The 18,754-nt window shown below is 38.0% G+C and overlaps 1 protein-coding gene across 4 annotated transcripts in view; it reads right to left on the bottom strand.

Annotated features, from left to right (window-relative positions):
* lyst (lysosomal trafficking regulator) overlaps nucleotides 1-18,754 on the bottom strand; it is a 180,182-nt gene that overhangs the window by 134,216 nt on the left and 27,212 nt on the right. For all 4 annotated transcript variants that reach the window (XM_041252875.1, XM_041252878.1, XM_041252877.1 and 1 more), the window contains one exon: nucleotides 3,068-3,165. In XM_041252875.1, the coding sequence (XP_041108809.1) occupies nucleotides 3,068-3,165 (98 nt within the window). The remainder of the gene's footprint in view (nucleotides 1-3,067; nucleotides 3,166-18,754) is intronic.

Here is an 18,754-nt window from a genome sequence, read left to right as displayed (position 1 = left end):
CCCTGTGCACCAGCGACCCCTGTAGTCTGGCTGGGTGCCTGTGGGTTTTCCTGTTAGCTGCCCGGGAGCTGCGTTGTCCTCCTACGCTGTAGCTCCTGGGCGGCTGCATGGTGAATCCGCAGTGTGTAAAGACGCGGTTGGCTGACGGCACACACTTCGGAGGACAGCGTGTGCTCGTCTTCGCCGCTCCCGAGTCAGCGCAGGGGTGGTAGCGGTGAGCTGAGCCTAAATAATAAATTGGTCATTTTCAAAATTGAGAGAAAATAAAAAATAATTGGCAACGACTAAATAAAAAAAAATAATAATAATGGGTATGCATTTTACAGTGCTGATTTAACCCAGTTATTAAAATCAAGCGTGTTGGCTTTTAATAGGGAATTAATTTTACAAAATGGGAATAGCAGGTGTATTTCTCTTTTTTTTTTGTTTGTTAAATCAGTTTAAGCCAAGCAGGGCTTTCACCAACTGTTTCTGCTTCTGCTAAGGATTTTTTTCCCCCCTATCCTTTCAAGGACTGGATGACCTTATTAAATTCTGTCTAGCAACTCCTGGAAGGCACCAGCATTTCAAATGCACCAAGCAATGTTCTTTTGTAGTTTCATGTAAAAACATAAGGCAGTGAAGAGATCTGCACCTTTTTTCTAGACTTTCATCTCTTTCGGAGATGTGCTTTGTGCAATTCAACAACAGCAGCAAAGACAACTGGCAATGGAGTTATTTTAAGTCAGCAGTCTGATGATCATTAAAATGTACACCACTCTTCCACTGCAGTCCATCCCCTGCCTCCACTGCTAAAATGTAAATGTTTGATGTCCCATGAATTTTTCCATAGCTTTACTATATCATGTATAACTTTATACTGCAGCAGAATCATAGCAACAGTATAAAAGGAGAAATTAATGGAGAGTAGTTTATTCAATTGCTTAAAAAAAAAAAAAAAAAAAAAAAAAGGGCTTCTGTTACTAGCTGTGTTGTATGTACAGCTACGGTCAAAACATTTGCATCACCTAGAATTTTAGGATTGACTCATAATTTCTGAAAATAAACTATATTAACACAATTTACATATTTTTAACATCACATAATCAAAGAAACTACAAAATAATATTGTAAAAGTCTAGCAATAATAGTAGTACAGCATTTCCTGTTAGATTTCGAAATGTCACATTTTTGAATGTGTCATTTTTTCATTAAGAAAACTATACAGTGGTATGCAATTCAATATGTTAACGTAACATTTTTCAGCAGGCTTCATTCGACTATGAAGCAAAATTTGTTATTTATATCGGGTGATGCAAAACTTTTGGCAATCTATGTAGAGTGTTAATAAATAGTGCTAAAACCATGGACGCTAGCAATGAAGAAAACAATAGTTTCAAAGCTTTTTACTCCAGTGCCAAATTTGTATCACATTAGCTAGACTGTAAAACAATGCAAAGTTTAAAAACAGCTTCAATACTAATGAACGTAATGGCCTAAAAGTTGTTTCTACTTGGCTTTTTATAAAGCTTACTTCAGAATGTAAGACTGAAGTTATGAATGACACCAGTTACAAACTCAGCTGAAACAAGCAGTAGCATTAAAAACACTATACATATGCCTAGTTCCATCTGGATGCAAGGTTTTGAACCAGAGCAAAAAAGCTCTGAAAAATCAGCCTGCAAAATGTAGCAACCTTGAGGTGAATGATTACTATTCATTTTCTGTTTCAGGGAAGCAGGGTTATGACAATAAACAAATTCTGAAGGGTGCCAACGACCCTATTATGAAGTCCCAGGCAGCTCAAATGCAGCCGTTCAGGTGTCCGACACAGAGCTGCAGGCTCGATGGGTCCGGATACCATAAGGTCCCCCTTATGTACTGCCCGCCGAAAGAGGAGGTTCTCATGTGCCCAAAGCAAAAGCTTGCAGGCCATGCGATGGAGACTGGGCGACTGCTGTGTTGTCTCTAGGGACAAGCACATGTCCCCCTCGTACGTCCTGCATAAAAATGTTGCAAGACCAGGTGAAACTGCCCCCACCTCTAAGACGTTTATGTGGAGACCACCCCTACCATTCCACACAGGACCCCAACCCAGGCTGGACACGTCTGCCGTGGTGACGACCTCCCTTCTGGTGCCACCAAGAGAGTGCCTTTAGACAGTGATGAGACACTGTCAATAGGTGGTAGAGGTTCAACGCAGGCTGAAAAACCCTGCTATTGAAATAGGTGTGCAGAGGGCGCATGTGCAGGAGACCCAAAGGAGGGTCTGGGAAGCTGCTGCCATCAAGCCCAGAGGTTTCTGGAAAGTCACTATCGTGAGCACTCTACTGAGCTGAAAGAGCTCCAAATAGGCAGCTATTCTCTACACTCTGCTGCCCGACAAGGTGGAAAGCATGGACCTGGAGTCCAAGTACACTCCTAGATAGGAGGCTGTCTGACAAGGCAGGAGCTGGCTCTTCGCAATAAATGTGAAATATGTAGCAGAAAAAGTACTTATCTGAACCAGCTCTCCTGTCAGGTCAGTTCTTAAAAGGAAAAATGGCATTGAGGTCTGTGACCGCAGTGCTTTTGTGCCCTCAGGTGTGGGCCATGACTGCGTCACAGGCTCTACAAGCAGCTTTGATATATCTTACTTAGGTTGCAGGTCTTTTGAAGGTCAGTATCCAAACGCTAATGGTTACATTTCATACTTGAAAGGGAACCAGCTTTCTGCAAACCGATATGAAAAATAAAATTGAATCTAGCAAATCGGATAAGTATAACATAAGAGTAAGGCTAAATGATTAATATATTCACATTTGAAGAGTTTTTTATATTATGTTTTTGTTGAATTAGGTTTTAGTAACTTATTAGGTGGCACCTAGTGACTTTGTTTGAGGGACATTATAGATATTTTCCATAGCTTAAAAGTACCATTAATAGCAATAACAATAACATGCATCTAAGGTTTCACAGACCACGATTAACACTAATCTTGGACAACCTAATGTTAACTTAGGTAAGGTAGTCCAAGAGAAGTGTTAGTCAGGGTCCGTCAAACAACATCTCAGTATTTAATAGAGGTTGTAAAAATAAGTTTGCCTACCAGAATTTTAGAGCATCGCTGGCATTTTCTCCAAGATTCTCCAAGTGCCTGGAACAGTGAAACAGGCAGAGGAACCTCTCCAAGCAGTCAAGACTCACCTGTTTATGAAGATAATGTATTAAACAGTGATCTCTTAAGATTGGTTTCCCAGATCACAATTAGCACTAATCTTGGACTACCTTACTTAAGGTAACATTAGGTATGCCAAGATTCATGCTATTCAGTCTGTGAAACCTTAGGTTAATTGTGATGCTAGGACAAAACATCCAGTTACAGAACTGTACCTGCCAATGTGACCACTATTGGCAGGTACAGTAAGAATCAATAATGGCCAAGGCTATAGATGCCAAACAAGCAAACAAGGACCACTTATGACCATATATGATGCCTCATAACAGTTCCCCATTAAAATCATGTTTTTCCTACTTGACATGTTACTGTAATTTTTTGAGAATTTCACTAGTCATACAAAGCTGAATAGCTTTCTCCGCCAATCCAGTTCTGTGTAGGTACTATCCCACAGGTAAAGTAGATGCCCTCTAAAAGCAAACAGGACTTTAGAAATGTAAAACATTTCAAGCAGTCACCGTTTTGTAACAAACAGTCCAAAATTAAGGATGCACCGAATACCTACTTTTTGGGCAGGGTTTGGATTCAGCCGAATCCTAAGTATTCGCCCAGACACACATCCATTTTACTACATCCCATCAATGTGTGCGGTTCTTATTTAAATAAAAAACACGAATATGGTATTGAATTACTGCTGGTGCACGCACTAAACACACGCAGCTGCTGAATGCAAACATACCCCTGCAGGCAACAGCACATTCACATAACACTTTTCATGGAGTAAAGTTATGCAGTAAACCTGTAATATATAGTAACAGCAAACTGTTGTAGACTTTTGTGCTTTGTTGCTTTCTCTGTCAAACGTGTTCTAGAGATCATACCGAGATAAAAAAATAATAACAATAAATCGGTGCACAGAAAAATATTTTTTTTGTAACTTTACAACTGTCAGATGTGCAAGACGTTGTTGAATAATACGTTTTAGTAAACTAAATTACGTTATTGTAATGTGCCAATACAAGTTAAACCATTTGGGAGCTGTTATGTTTTATTAACATATTTCTAAAACTATTTTGTAGCTTGTTTGATATGTGTTACACACACGGTGCATTTAAATCAGCGTGGGTTTTATTTTGCAGGGAGATTCAGATCACTCATCATGGTAATTTTTTCCTCATAGCTCTCAGATAGGGTTGTCAACAGTCGGGTCAGGTTTTTCAACTCACCTCTCTAAACTGCAATGTAGTCGACATGTAATGTGAGTGTGAATTGCTTCAGCAGTTTAGTAAACACATTTAATTGTTTGGGGTGGTGATTCTATCCGGAGAGCCTCGTAACAATGATTAATAGTATTGCTTGATTTTTTTTTATTTTTTTTTTTTTTTATATTGTCATTGTTATAGATAGTAGTATTGTGGTAAAACACCATTGAAACATAACTTTGCATGTCAAAAGCACTAAGACCTAGGACAACCGTTGAGATGAGAGTCTAGTTCGCGTGTCCAACTTTGCGGTAATTTCTTTTATGGCAAATACCGTTTCTACGTCGAAGAAGAACATTTCCATTTGCCATTTGTTGGGCTAGCGGTAAATTGTGCAAGTTTCAAACTGAAATCTTATTCAGTGACATATTTCCATTCAGTAATAAAAATACTATTAACTAAAAGGCTCAAAACTATATATTGTCCGCACATCTTGCAAGTAGCTGCCAGTCAATTTTTTGCCAAAGCGTAACGACTACAAACATTTAGGATAAGGCAACAAAGCGAGGGTGTGCCAAAGTAACTTTGTGGAGGAATAAAAAAGTACTGCTGATTTTAGGCTGGCTGTTTTTTGTTCTTAAATGTATCTATAAAAATGTTTAGCTTTGTCAGTCTCCAGTCAAAAACCTTTTATTGTTTGTTATTTATGCAAGATCATATTCTCTACTTCTGGCCATCATAAAAAAGATTAACAAAAAACCCCTAAAAAAAACACATTACTGTGAAACAGTTGTGTTGAAAATGAAATGTACGAATTGAGTTTGCAAGCCGACACTTTTACAGAAGTGTAATGCCATCATCAATGTAAAATGTTGAACTTTATCAGGTATGTGTACTAAGACGGGCCGGTCGCAGCTGCATTTTTGTTGCTACACTTAAAGTGAACATTTTGTTGTATGTACTAGAGAGAAAATATATTAATGAAGACAGCTGCAAAATACTCATTTAAATATCTGTTGCATCTTCATAGTGAGATCTCTAGCATTATACATTGCTAGAGTCATGCGACATTGTTCAAATAATTAGTGGGAGCAGAGCTGTGGTTTGCTGCAGCAGAGGGAGCCCAAAGGATAACGTCTATGCAATCAAGGGTGCAAGAATCAAAATAACATTGTTTTTGTTAAATGTAAACGTCACCTGTACAACTCATCCAGTTCCGTCTTCATTTTACCTATTTCAATACTAAACGAAAGGGAGTTTAATCCTATCTGAATGTCTAGTGGGCACCCCCCTTTACCCACAAATAAAAAATGTGTTTCTATCAAAAAGCTTTTCATAATAATACAGGAGTGTAGTCCCTCGCTAAACTGTATGTTTGTCTGACATTAGGAGTGTGTTTTGGGTAGGCTACACATTACATTATGAAAAAATATATAAATATGTACAGTACGCCTATACAGTATATAGTAAACAGTACAGTAGTAAAATCAAATGAACACCTAGTGCACTTTTTTACTTTAGCTTGTAGGCTACCGGTATGGCAACACAAAATAAATGTCCTGCATTGCACACATTGGTGTAATGAGAATAAAAGATTATTACGCTTCCAGGCTATGGCTGGGAAGCCTATTGTTATTGCTGGGATTCTTCTTCCTCTTATTATTATTCTTTTTTTTCTTTCTGCCAGAGTTGCTTGAAAACTCACCAGATTCGGCAGGTTAGTAGATGCTTATGGGAAGATGGAAAATGCTAAATAACTTATGTCGGAAGTCAAATGGTTTGGCTGCCATATTGGATTGAAAATTTTTTTTTTGTTTACCTAAATGTAAAATTTCGTCTTTCGAAAACGACTTATTGCAGAGTGCTGAAAGCTGGTACAGTTGCTGAGGGATAGTCCAAGATTAACTGGTGTTCGCAAGAAGCTAATAGGTTATGTGGTATGGCGGTTATGCTGTATGACGTCAAAATCACACGGTACAGACACCATAATCACAAACTACAAAGACATTCTTCTCCTAAACTGCTAATCCAATTGAAATAAACCCAATAGCACAAATGGCCCTAGTGTGGTTGTCTTCAAAGGGTGTTAAAAGGAAGTTGCTACAATAAAAAACATAGCTGCCACGTTGGATGACATTAACATAAAAAACTGGCTTATAACTCTTTACAGAGTGCAGATAGGGCCATGGTTACTATGGAACACATATAGTAACCCATGTATACGCTATCAAAAAACGTCATTGCCCATGACCTTTGACCTGTCCTAAAAGTCAAACGTAAAACTGGCTTTTAACTCATATTAGTGTACATAGGGTCATGGTTACTATGTAAAAATGCCATTCTGCATTATTTGCTAAAGTGTTTGGTACTGGTACTGCATTCTGCACTATTTGCTAAAGTGTTTAGTACTGATACTTTGCACTATTTGCAAAAAATTTTGGTACTGGCACTGTTACTGGCATTCTGCACTATTTGCTAAAGTGTTTGGTACTGGTACCGTTACTGGTCCTGGAAGCTGTAAAGTTGCTGGTAACTCTAGTATTAAATTGAAACAAAATGATGTTAGCGGTTTTTAAATTATTATTATTACAGCCTAAGGTTGTGCCAATATTGTCATTTTCATACCGTGACTATAATATAAAAAATATTGCGATATTCAATAACTGTAATTTTTAAGGCCGCAATGCCACATATAGATTTGAGAACGTACCTCTCGACATAATTCCCATCACTAGCCCACCTAAAAGCATATGCAGTGTCAAAACCATGTGTCCCCCCCCAACCCCCCAAAACATTTTTTAATAAAACAAAACAAAACAAACGGCCAAGTCAAAATTGAAGAACATCAACAACGGAACGAAAATCAAATGAACATCAATGTTAAAAACAAGCCCATTTAATATCAGTTTTACCCAATTTAGCATGATTACAGCAAAGCAAATTGAGTAAATTAATTTGAAAAAAACAACAAAAAGAAAAAAACTTGAGAATCTGAATAACTTCTCTTTCATGTCAGACTTTTCATGTGTGGTTGACTTGGAATAAAAGCTCAGTTCAGGATTCTTGCATGTTGGATTAAGACTTGGTGCACTTTAAAACAATTCATGTCAGATTGCTTCAATTTGGGATTTTTGCTTTTTGTACTGTGTTTTAATTCTTTAACGAATTTGACAAAGGCAGAATACTGCATACATGAAACGAACAGGTACATATAATTCTACTTTTTTTTTTTTTTTTTAAATTCCCGGGGGATTTAGGGGACGCAGCTTGCATGTTTGCGTATGCCTAGCAGTGGACTTGCTTGACAACGTCTCAAGACTCACATCTTTTCACATTCATATTTTAGCAGAGTGAAGCATTAAGTTTAACTAATTTGACTGTCAATTTAAAAAAAATTAAATTATATATACACACACACACACAGAGTGCCTACAGAAAGTCTACACCCTCTTTCAACATGTTCACCTTTTGTTGCCTTATAGCCTGGAATTAAGATGCATTCAAATAGTGTTTTTATTTTCCATTTATCTACACATCCTACCCCACAACTTCCAAGTGAAAAAAATGTTCTAGAAATTTGTAGAAAATTAATTATAAAAAAAAAAAAAAAAAAAAAAGTGTCCACCTCCCTGGTAATAGCAATCCTAAATTAGCTCAGGTGTAACCAATCACCTTCAAAGTTAAGTGGCCTCTACCAGTGTTAAATTGTAGTGATTCACATGATTTCAGGATAAATTCAGCAGTTCCTGTAGGTTGCCTTTGCTGGGTAGTGCATTTTAAAGCAAAGACTTAACCATGAGCACCAAGGCGCTTTCAAAAGAACTCCAGGACAAAGTTGTTGAAAGGCACAGATCAGGGGAAGGATATAAAAAAATAACAAAGGCCTTGAATATCCCTTGGAGCACTATCAAAATGATTATTAAGAAGTGGAAGGTGTATGGCACCACCAAGTCCCTATCTAGATCAGGCCGTCCCTCCAAACTGGATCACCGAGCAAGGAGGAGACTGATCAGAGAGGCTACCAACAGGCCAATGGCAACTTTGCAAGAGCTATGGGCTTTTATGGCCAAGACTGGTCAAAGTATGCATGTGACAACAATATCCCAAGCACTCCACAAATCTGGCCTGTATGGTAGGGTGGCAAGAAGGAAGCCATTACTCAAGAAAGCCCACCTTGAATGCCATTTGAAGTATGCAAAAAAAAAAAAATGTTTTTGGTGATTAAGATTCTATAGTCATGTGGCAAAAAGTTTTGTGGTCTGACGAAACTAAAACAGAACTTTTTGGCCTAAATGCAAGCGTTATGTTTGACGTAAACCCAACACAGCGCTGCAACCCAAAGAACACCATCCCTACTGTGAATATTATGGGGATGTTTCTCATCGGCAGGGACTAGAGCACTTACCAGGATGGAAGGGAAAATGAATGGGGAAAAAAGTACAGAGAAGTCCTTGAGGAAAACCTGCTGCCCTCTGCAATAAAGCTGAAACTGGGACAGAAGTTCACCTTTCAGCATGACAATGACCCAAAGCACCCAGCCAAATCTACACTGGAGTGCCTAAGGAACAAACAGGTAAATGTCCTTAAGTGGCCCAGTCAGAGCCCCGGCCTAAATCCTATGAAAATTTGTGGCAAGACTTGAAGATTGCTGTCCTTTAACACTCCCCAAGGACAGAGCTTGAACAGTTTTGTAAAGAAGAATGGCAAATATTGCCACATCTAGGTGTGCAAAGTTGGTAGAGACCTATCCCAACACACTCACAGCTGTAATTGCTGCCAAAGGTGCTTCCACCAAGTATTTCTATTTCATGGAAAGAGCAAGTATTCCTAATGTTTTGTACACTCAGTGTGTGTGTGTGTGTGTGTGTGTGTATATATATATATATATATATATATATATATATATATATATATATATATATATATATATATATATATATATATATATATATATATATATACACACACACACACACACACACACACACACACACACACACACACACACACACACACACAACACACACAAACAGTACCAGTCAAAAGTTTAAGTACACTTGCTAGAAAATAGATTTTTTTTCATAATTGACAATGTTTTACGTCGTATATGTTTCTGTAAATACTTGAAAATGAAAACACATGTTACAATGTACAAAACAAAACATAAGGAATATCAAAGCAATGTTCAAGAAAATTGAAAATTGTCTCTAAATCTTGGATTCCTCAAAATAGCCAACCTTTGCCTTAACAGCCTCAAACATAAGGCATTCGGGTTAACAAGTTTCAGCAGGAAATCACCTGACATGTCTTCCCAGCTCTTCTGCAGCAATTCCCAGAGATGTAGGGCACTTGTGGGTAGCTTTGCTTTGACTCTTCTGTCCAGTTCATCCCATACAAGTTCTATAGGATTGAGATCTGGAGACTGGGCAGGCCAGGTCATTAGACTGAGTTGTCCTTCACTTTCCTTCTTCGCCAGATAGTTCTTGCACAACTTTGAGGTGTGTTTCGGGTCATTATCTTGCTGAAGAATGAAGGACTGCCCAACTAGCCATAATCCTGATGGAATGGCATGCCTCTGAAGTATGTTATGATAGCCATGCTGGTTGAGCTTGCCATGGACTTGGTAAAGATCACCAACTCTGTCTGCCTCCTCCATGCTTGACAGTGGGAACCACACATGCAGAACTCATGCGCTCACCCTCTCTGCGTCTTACAAATACTCGGCGGTTGGACCCAAATATTTCAAATTTTGACTCATTGGTCCATAAGACCGACTTCCACTCCTCAAACGTCCAGTTTCTATGTTTTTTGGCCCAGGCAAGTCTCTTCCTTTTATTCTGCACTCTAAACAATGGTTTCTTTGCAGCATTTCTTCCAGTTAGGCCAGCTTCACGCAATCTCCTCTGAACAGTTGATGTTGAATCATCTGTACTTCTAGTAGCATTTAGCTGAGCTTGTATTTCAGGGGCAGTGAATCAACGGTTTCGCAGACTTGTGACTCAAATGAACTTGTTCTCTGATTCTGAGGTCACCCTTGGCCTGCCTGACCTTGTTCGGTCGTCATGAGTGCCAGTTTCTTCAAATCGTTTGATAGTCTTGGCCACAGCAGTTACAGACACTTGCAAAGTTCTTGCGATTTGTCTTAAAGATTGACCTTAATTTCTTAAAGTAATTAGTCTTTTTTTTTTGCTTAACTGAGCGTATTTTGCCATTTTCTGCTCCATTACATTCAGGAATGACAAACTTGTGCCAATGCTACCTATATTTATAGTAATCATGGACCCTCACCTGTTAACAATAACTGGTGACAAAAGGTTAATTAGGAAACATGCTAGTTAACTCAGAGATCATCTAACAAAGACACTTTTATACTTAGGCCAGTGTTCTAACACCGTGTTATACACTTTTCAGACTTTTAACTGACTTGGGCTTCAGACTGAAATCCCCTTGCTTTGGGTGACCATTTAATTGAAATTGACAAGATTTACATTTTCATTTAAAAATGTAATTTTTGAATGCAATTCACTTATGATTAACAGCTTATATAAGTACTCGTATCATATAATTAAATATTACGTGTTTATAGACAAGTTTATACAGTTAAAAGCATAGAAAATCATGAAAAACCTGGTTTCAAGCAGGTGTACTCAAACTTTTGACTGGTACTGTGTGTAGTGTGTGTGTGTTTATATATATATATATATATATATATATATATATATATATATATATATATATATATATATATATATATATATATATATATATTATAGGGGAAAAAATATTTCGCCTCCAAAAAATTGCCACAACTGGTAATGCCCGAGAAAAGACGGACTGGAAAATACGGGCAACTTTTTGCAGCTGCTTGTTTTTGGTGTGAAATTTCTCGAAATTTCAATTTTGCCTACTTTTAAATTGACTTTCCACCACTTTAAAAATACAAAAACGTTAACTTACGTCGAAATATGTAGAGAAAAGATAAACTATTGGGACTAAAAGGTGGTGGAAAATCCTTTAAAAAGACATGCCTACAACTACATATTCATCCGAGGTTGAACCGCAAAGAAAAACTGCTGCCACAAAGCATTCCCTAAAAAGACACAAATAGCATTGCGCCTGTTTAGTACATTTCACCTAAGACTTCCAACTCGTTTGCAACTGGTTTGCGGCAGGTAGCTACACTTTAGTAAACCTACCTACCTATGCCTCTTACTTTATGACTGCTTTGTTCTCCAAAACCAATTAATTTAATTGTGAAATGTATTCAGTGATTAGCATATTTTTTCTTTGATATGTATATTTGTATTGAATATGAAATCAAGGATTGTCTAGCTAAATCCCACCCAACCCCCCCCCACCAAAAAAAAAAAAAAAAAAAGTTGGTTTCCTGCTCTGAAACTGGAACTATTTTGAATTAGGATTAGGTTATTGGAGCATTAGGATGTCTAAGTCAATGTTGAGCAATAACAAGACCTAATCTTGTGAGGGCCCCTCCCAGCCATCTTAAAGACACTACCAGGGCTGATCAGAATTACTGATTACATTGCCAGTGTGTGACTTCTGAGGGTTACTTAAATGATGTTTTTCGTGTTCCAAAATATATAAACACCACACTTCAAATCTATAAAGACACAAAATATATAAAAAGTTTAATAGAAATTTGTTCCAGGGCAATGCCAAAATGTCAATAAAATCATATACAATCGCACAACTTAGTGGGCCTGTAGCAGGACAGAGGAAAAGCCCTGCACATAATTAAAGGTATTGTTTGGTGATGGGGAAAACGTATTGTTTATGTTTAAGAACAGGTGACTGTGTTGGGATTTAAATGTATTTTGTGTTTAGTTCAAAACACGCCGTTTTATTTTTATTGGTCTGAATGTGTTCTTGCAGAGGCGGCGTTATCAGCTCGTCTCTGCCAGATAGCTTGTGTGAATGCATGGTCAGCAGTCCGATTACTGACTGTCGGCCATGTAAACAAAAATCTGTGCAGAATGTGACCATCTCCAGGCTGATTAACTGATTGTTAATCCGGACATGGTTACATGTATAAAAGCCTGTGGCTTTCTGCATTCTGGGTGGGTGTTCACAGTGGAACACGTGACAGACAGGAGTGGAAAAGAAATGAAAGTGAAATGAAAAGTAAAACTAAAAATAATTGCCATGTGTGCAGGAAGCACAGAGCTTGTTTAGTTTTTGTGTTTGTGATTTGTTTTTGTACAACCTTTTTTTTTTTTTTTTTTGCTCTGCGAGCAGTATTTTGTGTTTAAATATTTATTTTATTTTTGTGTTAATAAACACAGCATCTTGTGGGTGTGGTATCTGTTGCTGGCCTGAGATCACCGCCCTGGCTACTCTGTCACAGGGCCACATTCTGCTGATGGGCACCACTTGTGTTTGTGTGTTGCGAGTCAGAACTATTATTCTTTTCTAATTGTACAGTACTTGGTTCATCAAATAAATGTGAGGAAACAGCTGTGACGTTTCGTTCATCATTGCCTGCAGCAATAAGGAATTACTGTTTTTTAGTAAGGTAAACTCTTACGCTGCTGTATATTCATTTTACTCTTAAAAGGTATAATTGAAAGGTTTTACAAATTTGAAAAATAATAATATGGGGGAAAACAGAAATTCATTAATACAGTATAAATGTACTCTCTTTAAAGCAACTGTCAGCAGGGAAGCTTGCACAGGTGCTGAAGAACAGACTAAAAATCCAATTAGTGGCAATCTCTAGCCTTTAGTCTCACTTCGATGAAACAAAAAGCCCTCATGGGGTACTGAAACAAAGGTTTCTTGATGGTCTTCAGTAGCGAGGCTTGTTACAGAGCTCCACGGTATGACCACAATTTTGTTTTAGGTACATGTGTGTACCAATGCTTTCACAACCTCAAAAACCAATTAAAAATAAAAATGATCAGCTACAAATATAAATTCATCATGAAAAACAAAAACAAGGTTTTCTGGATAAATTCAACTTCACAAAATAAAGTTTAAGTTGAAAAAAATGGTTTGTTATATTTATTTCGTTGCTACAAAAGTATTAAACTCTATAAGTGTTTTGTAAATAAAAGAAAGAAAAAAAAAATGATGTAGGAGAATGTCCAAAAATCGTTGGGGCACAGGCTCCAAATCTTCTGGAAATTCCAAATTTTCCAAAACCAAAAAAAATTCAATTTCTAATGAACAAAAGACAAAAGTTGGGCTTTATATAACTATTCTGTAGCCCTGGTTCAAAATAACTGTTGGTACTGTTATACTTATTTTTGCAACATGGTGTTTAAAGTGCGGCAAAACTTAATGTACACCTAAGAAAAAAGTGAGCATACAGCCCTGTTGTCGCTTTGAATCTTGCCGAGTCTACAGCCTACTTAGAAATGTTGAAATGAAAAACAGAAACAAGACAAAATCCTTTGTATTCTAACTTTAAATTGCATTTTTTTCATATTGGCTGTCCCATACATAACTTAAATGAAGGGGCATTTTCAAAACAATGTAAGGAAAGTGGAAATTCCAGGTCATTGTTTCCTGTGGCATGCATGTACAGTACAGATGTAAATAACTCTGAGGAGTCACTGAAGGCATTTCCTAAAAAGTCTGTCCACTACTCTTACTTCAGAATTTATGATTGAGTTTTTGAAGCTAGGATGACCTGCAGAACATAATGGCTCTAAGAACAAATGGATCAAAAAAGCCACTCACCGGCATCAAAATGGGCTTGTAAAATGAGAGCGGCAGGGGAAGAGAGCTTACAGTGTGGGCAACAGTCTGCTGACCCACTTCAGCGAGTTTACAGCCCTCTAGCTTGCAGTGGTCACTGGCTACCAGAAGGCTGGGCAAAGAAGACAGGAGAAGGAAATGGAATGGTGAGAAAAAACACAGCACAAAGAAAAAGGATGAAGGGCTTCTTGGGAAATGAGAATCAGAAAAAAATAAAGGCAGTATAGAAAGGAAATGTATGGAATGTTACCACACCAAACCCATCTCATGCTGTTGAAGAATTATGAGGAAAACTATTGCAGAGTATTCTGTCCACTTGTAACACAGTATCCATAAAGTGTACATAATCTCTGCATACAAATTTACACTCTGAATAATGATAAAGGCAAACTTCAAAAATCTCACTCTCGTGTTTCTCAACAGGTCGGTACCGCCCCCCCCAAGGGACGTTCTGAAGCCAAAGGGGGGCTTTTACATACAAGAGGGCAGGAGGGGGGCGTTTTAGCCAAAAAAAAAAGGGGGTATTGTGTTTTCTTATTTAAAATTAAGGAAACTTATTTCAAAATGGTTGACTACTACTTACACACAATGTGCTAGTGATGTACTCACTGACTTGTGCACTATAAGTCACAAATGTTTGTTGCTGCACAGCAACATCACTGCCATTTGTGCTATCCAGTTTGTCATGCAAATGTAATATGGTCCAATCAGAACGAAGCAGCAGTTCCATTTATGAATGTCGCCATGTTTTGTTACGCGTCTGAATTTCACAGTTTATTCTTACTGTTATCTAGTGATGTGCATTTGAGGAGATTTTTGTAATCGGTTCTGAACCGGGTATTTCGATTCTGGTTCCAAAACAATTTAGAAAAACATGTCCTTATGTCAACGTGTGAGCAGAAGCTCCAACAATATTGTGCAAATCACCCTGTATAATTAAGTTAACAAAATAATCAACAGTCTTCAATTTGCACAGTAACAGTTTTATTACAACAGCGAAAGCCATTGCGTGCTTGTATATGAACCTTGTTAATTGCATATTTCACAAAGCTTACAATAAAAAAAAAAAAACTTTAACCACATGTTTACCCAAAGCGTTTTCATCACTTCATGTAAAAGTGAGACTGAATTATTCTCCAGGGAAATAGATATAATTAAACAAAAATAAAGAAATAAAACCCCATTATTGCTGCAATAAATATTTTGCACACCTTTTTTTCTAAGTGTGAATGTGTCAAAAAATGTATTTTTGACAAGACAGAAATTAATATTTTAATAATAATTTTTACTAAAAACATAATAGCACTCACTGCAACCGGATCCCTGGTATCTGTTTCCAGTTCGTCGGTTCCAAAGCAGGAACCAGGTGCCCGATTTCAAAGGAACTGGTTTGCATATCTCTATTGCTATCCACAGCATGGATATGATGAGCAGAGATGATATGTCAGCAATATTCCATAATAGTAAGCATTTTATGAATGTATCTACATGTTGATTATACCAGTGACTGGGGTTAATTAATAACTGATAAAACAGCATTGCTAATTAAAACAGCATTGTTAAATCGGCAATAATTCTTTTTTTTTTTTTTTTTTTTTTTTAATTTCTGTGGCAAGGGGGTGATGACTAAGCTCAGCTTATCCTTAGGGGTGTTGTTACGAAAAAGGTTGAGAAACACTGGATTACTCCATAAACAACATGTAGGCCTAACACTTCCTCATTTTCACCTTATTTCATAACATAATTAAATGTACAAACTGCAGCATGTAAAACAAACTAATGATGGGTGGAGTTCCTTCCAGAGTTTGATAATTCCCAGCTAGGCCATGTTGACAGTAAATGGTACATACAGTGCTACAGTTTACTGTAAACCTTTCACTAAATCATTGCTATGCACATTTCACAATGTTATCAGATAATTAGACACTACAGAAGACTATAAAAAGGCTGAAAATAAAATGTCCTGCAAAAACAAAAAAAGGTCAATTACACCCCATTCACACTTGCGGTTTAGGCCGGCCCAGGGCCTCCTTATCTCATGTGTGAACGCTCGAAAAATGAAAAGGCAGCCCTGAAGCCGGGTGAAATTTAGACAAGCTTTTTGATACGGCCTAAAGTACTAATGCTGCCTAAGGGCCGGTCTATCTGTATGTGTGAACCCAACCCAGGCCCTGGGCCGGCCTTAACGCGTCAGTGCGGTGACGTACCTCAAACCACTCCCCTACTAGGATCGAGCGTAGTAGATCAAAATTATGTCGGTTTTAAGGGGTAGCAGCTGGGAAGATGCAGAAATTAACCCTTAGCGGTCCATTTATTCAGCACTTGTCAGACGCGTCAGGTCCAATTTATTTTCACACGCGCTGAAATGGGTACTGATAGGTGAAATGGTAGCTGAAGTCCAGAGATGACAGACAAAGAGATGCGATACCTTTTATTGGACTAAATTATGTTCAATTGTGTATAGTTAGTCCAATAAAAGGTATCACATCTCCTTCTCTTTGTCTATGAAATTAGTATGACTGGTTTAGCATACGGATGTTATGCACAAATCTCTAATGAATAGTAACATTCTTTTCACACAGTTTCAACAGAGAGTAACATATCCAGTTTCCTGTGTACAGTAGATGTGTACTTTAACTACTAACTTAGCATTTCCACCACAGGTAGCACAGACTCCAACAAGTAAAATAACAAACAATACTAATGTTGGAACTGTAACCAATCATGAGGAACTTTGTTGAATAACTTGGAGAAAATGGATAAGGTACAAATGAATACTGAAGGATGTTTTAGCTCAAGATTTGGATCCCAGGTTTCCTTCAGTAAACCAGAAAGATTTTGCATCACTGTCAGGCTTTCCAGAATTTAAAGAAGTCCAAAAAGCTTTGTTTCTATAATTCAAGAAGGTTTTAACATGTATAAAAGGCCACTTATTAATTTTACCAGGCGAGCTGCTTGGAACCCTATCATTTATGATTTGTAAACATACAACTTTGATGTTCCCTGGTTCTTAATAGACGCAGGTAACGATTATTACTATTCAAGCTGTTTTTCAATCTTAGGCTGCTGAATTAGTTAAACAGAATTATATAACACAAAGCACATTCCTTCTTTATGTTGTTGTACCATCATGCATTTCATCTGCAAAATCCGGAGGATCAGTGAAAAGGATATGAAAGCTATTGCAATAAAGGAAGAAAATGTATTTCAAAACCAAGGTTACAACTTGAAGGAAAAAATCTGCAAAGCTAAACAATTTGCCAGCCAAACAAAACAGACTGAAAACAATTTTCCTATTTAAAAATGTTCCTCTGAAATGTGTTACAGACAGTAGGAGTATGTAACTGTGACGGAGAGCGAATGAATCCAAATCAAAAATCTCCCTCTCGACCAGTGAGGGCACTGTACAACAGGAGCTGCGGGCTTCCTACTGAATGGTTGGGCAGTTCATCCTGGGGACAGTCGGGAGCCGGACATTCAGGAAGAGGGCGGCGTTACGGTACCTGGAGTCATCGCCCTAGTACGGTGAGCGAAGTTTCAGTCATGAATTGGAGGAGACGTGATTGAACTAGCTATCGGAGGGGGCGGGGCTTAGGGTACTTTAGGGGGACGTGACGCCGTAATCGGCTCCTTTCTTGTGGTTAATGGGAGGAGACAAGGACGGAATCTTGAATGAAGTGTGGGTTCATTGAGGAGTATTGTGTTTGTTTTACCAGACGGCTGATACGAAGCTGGAGATGCAGCAAGAAGCCCGGACTTGAACGCGCACGAGCACCAGCACTCAGAGCACCGCACCTGCACCAGAGCACCCAGTTTGGAGACGTGTTTTTGTGTTTATTATTTCGGGACTGCAACCCCTTTGTTTTGTAGCTGGTAATACCCATTGCTGGGTAGAACCAGCTTTATTATTTTGGGTCCAGTTTTCACTGGCAATACCCATTGCTGGGTAGAGACAGCTTTATTATTTGAAACCCGGTTTAAAAAGGGCATTAAAAGAAACCTGACCGGTAGACTTCGTGTTTGTCCTTTGTTGGAGCACCTCAACTCACCTATACACCGGAGCACTACAAACCACTTTGCCACAGTAACACATCCAGTCTATCCTACCTGCATTAATTTTATTACAGTATCAATGTAAGTATGATAACGATTTAATGACAGGTCAGGGGAAAAGGTGTGCGCTTTGATTTGCCCTCTTTTAGGAAGCGCACCCACACACACACACACACACGTACAGTATTGCCACCTTTCTGATGACAAATCAAAATCCACCAGAGTCAAAGTACAGTACAAGGAAACAAAAGCAGTTTGGCCTTTGTAGGTTTTTCAACAGATGTAATTTGACAACTGTGTTATCAAAAGGAAACCCTTACAGCATCAATCATATTACAAATATGTTGATTCTTTGGTTAAACAACACATGCAAACTCTGGCAGCTTTTCAGAGAATACAAAAAATTAAAGGATTTATTTGATTAACATTTCACACACACAGAGTACTGTTATGGAGTACACAGGTCACAGCATCAGCTTTCAACATCCCCCACCCCTACTAGCGATGTTTTGAATTTAACTATGAAAAGCAGATGTGCAAGCATGCAGATAAATAATGAAAAAAATAAATGGAACTAATCGAACATTTCTCTCAACTTCTAAAGTTAATAGTACATTACTGTACACTGTAGCAATGCCTATAA

The sequence above is a fragment of the Polyodon spathula genome, chromosome 6, assembly GCF_017654505.1.
Source record: "Polyodon spathula isolate WHYD16114869_AA chromosome 6, ASM1765450v1, whole genome shotgun sequence".
In the NCBI taxonomy this organism is placed as follows: Eukaryota; Metazoa; Chordata; class Actinopteri; order Acipenseriformes; family Polyodontidae; genus Polyodon; species Polyodon spathula.
This window is presented reverse-complemented; position numbering and strand designations above follow the sequence as displayed.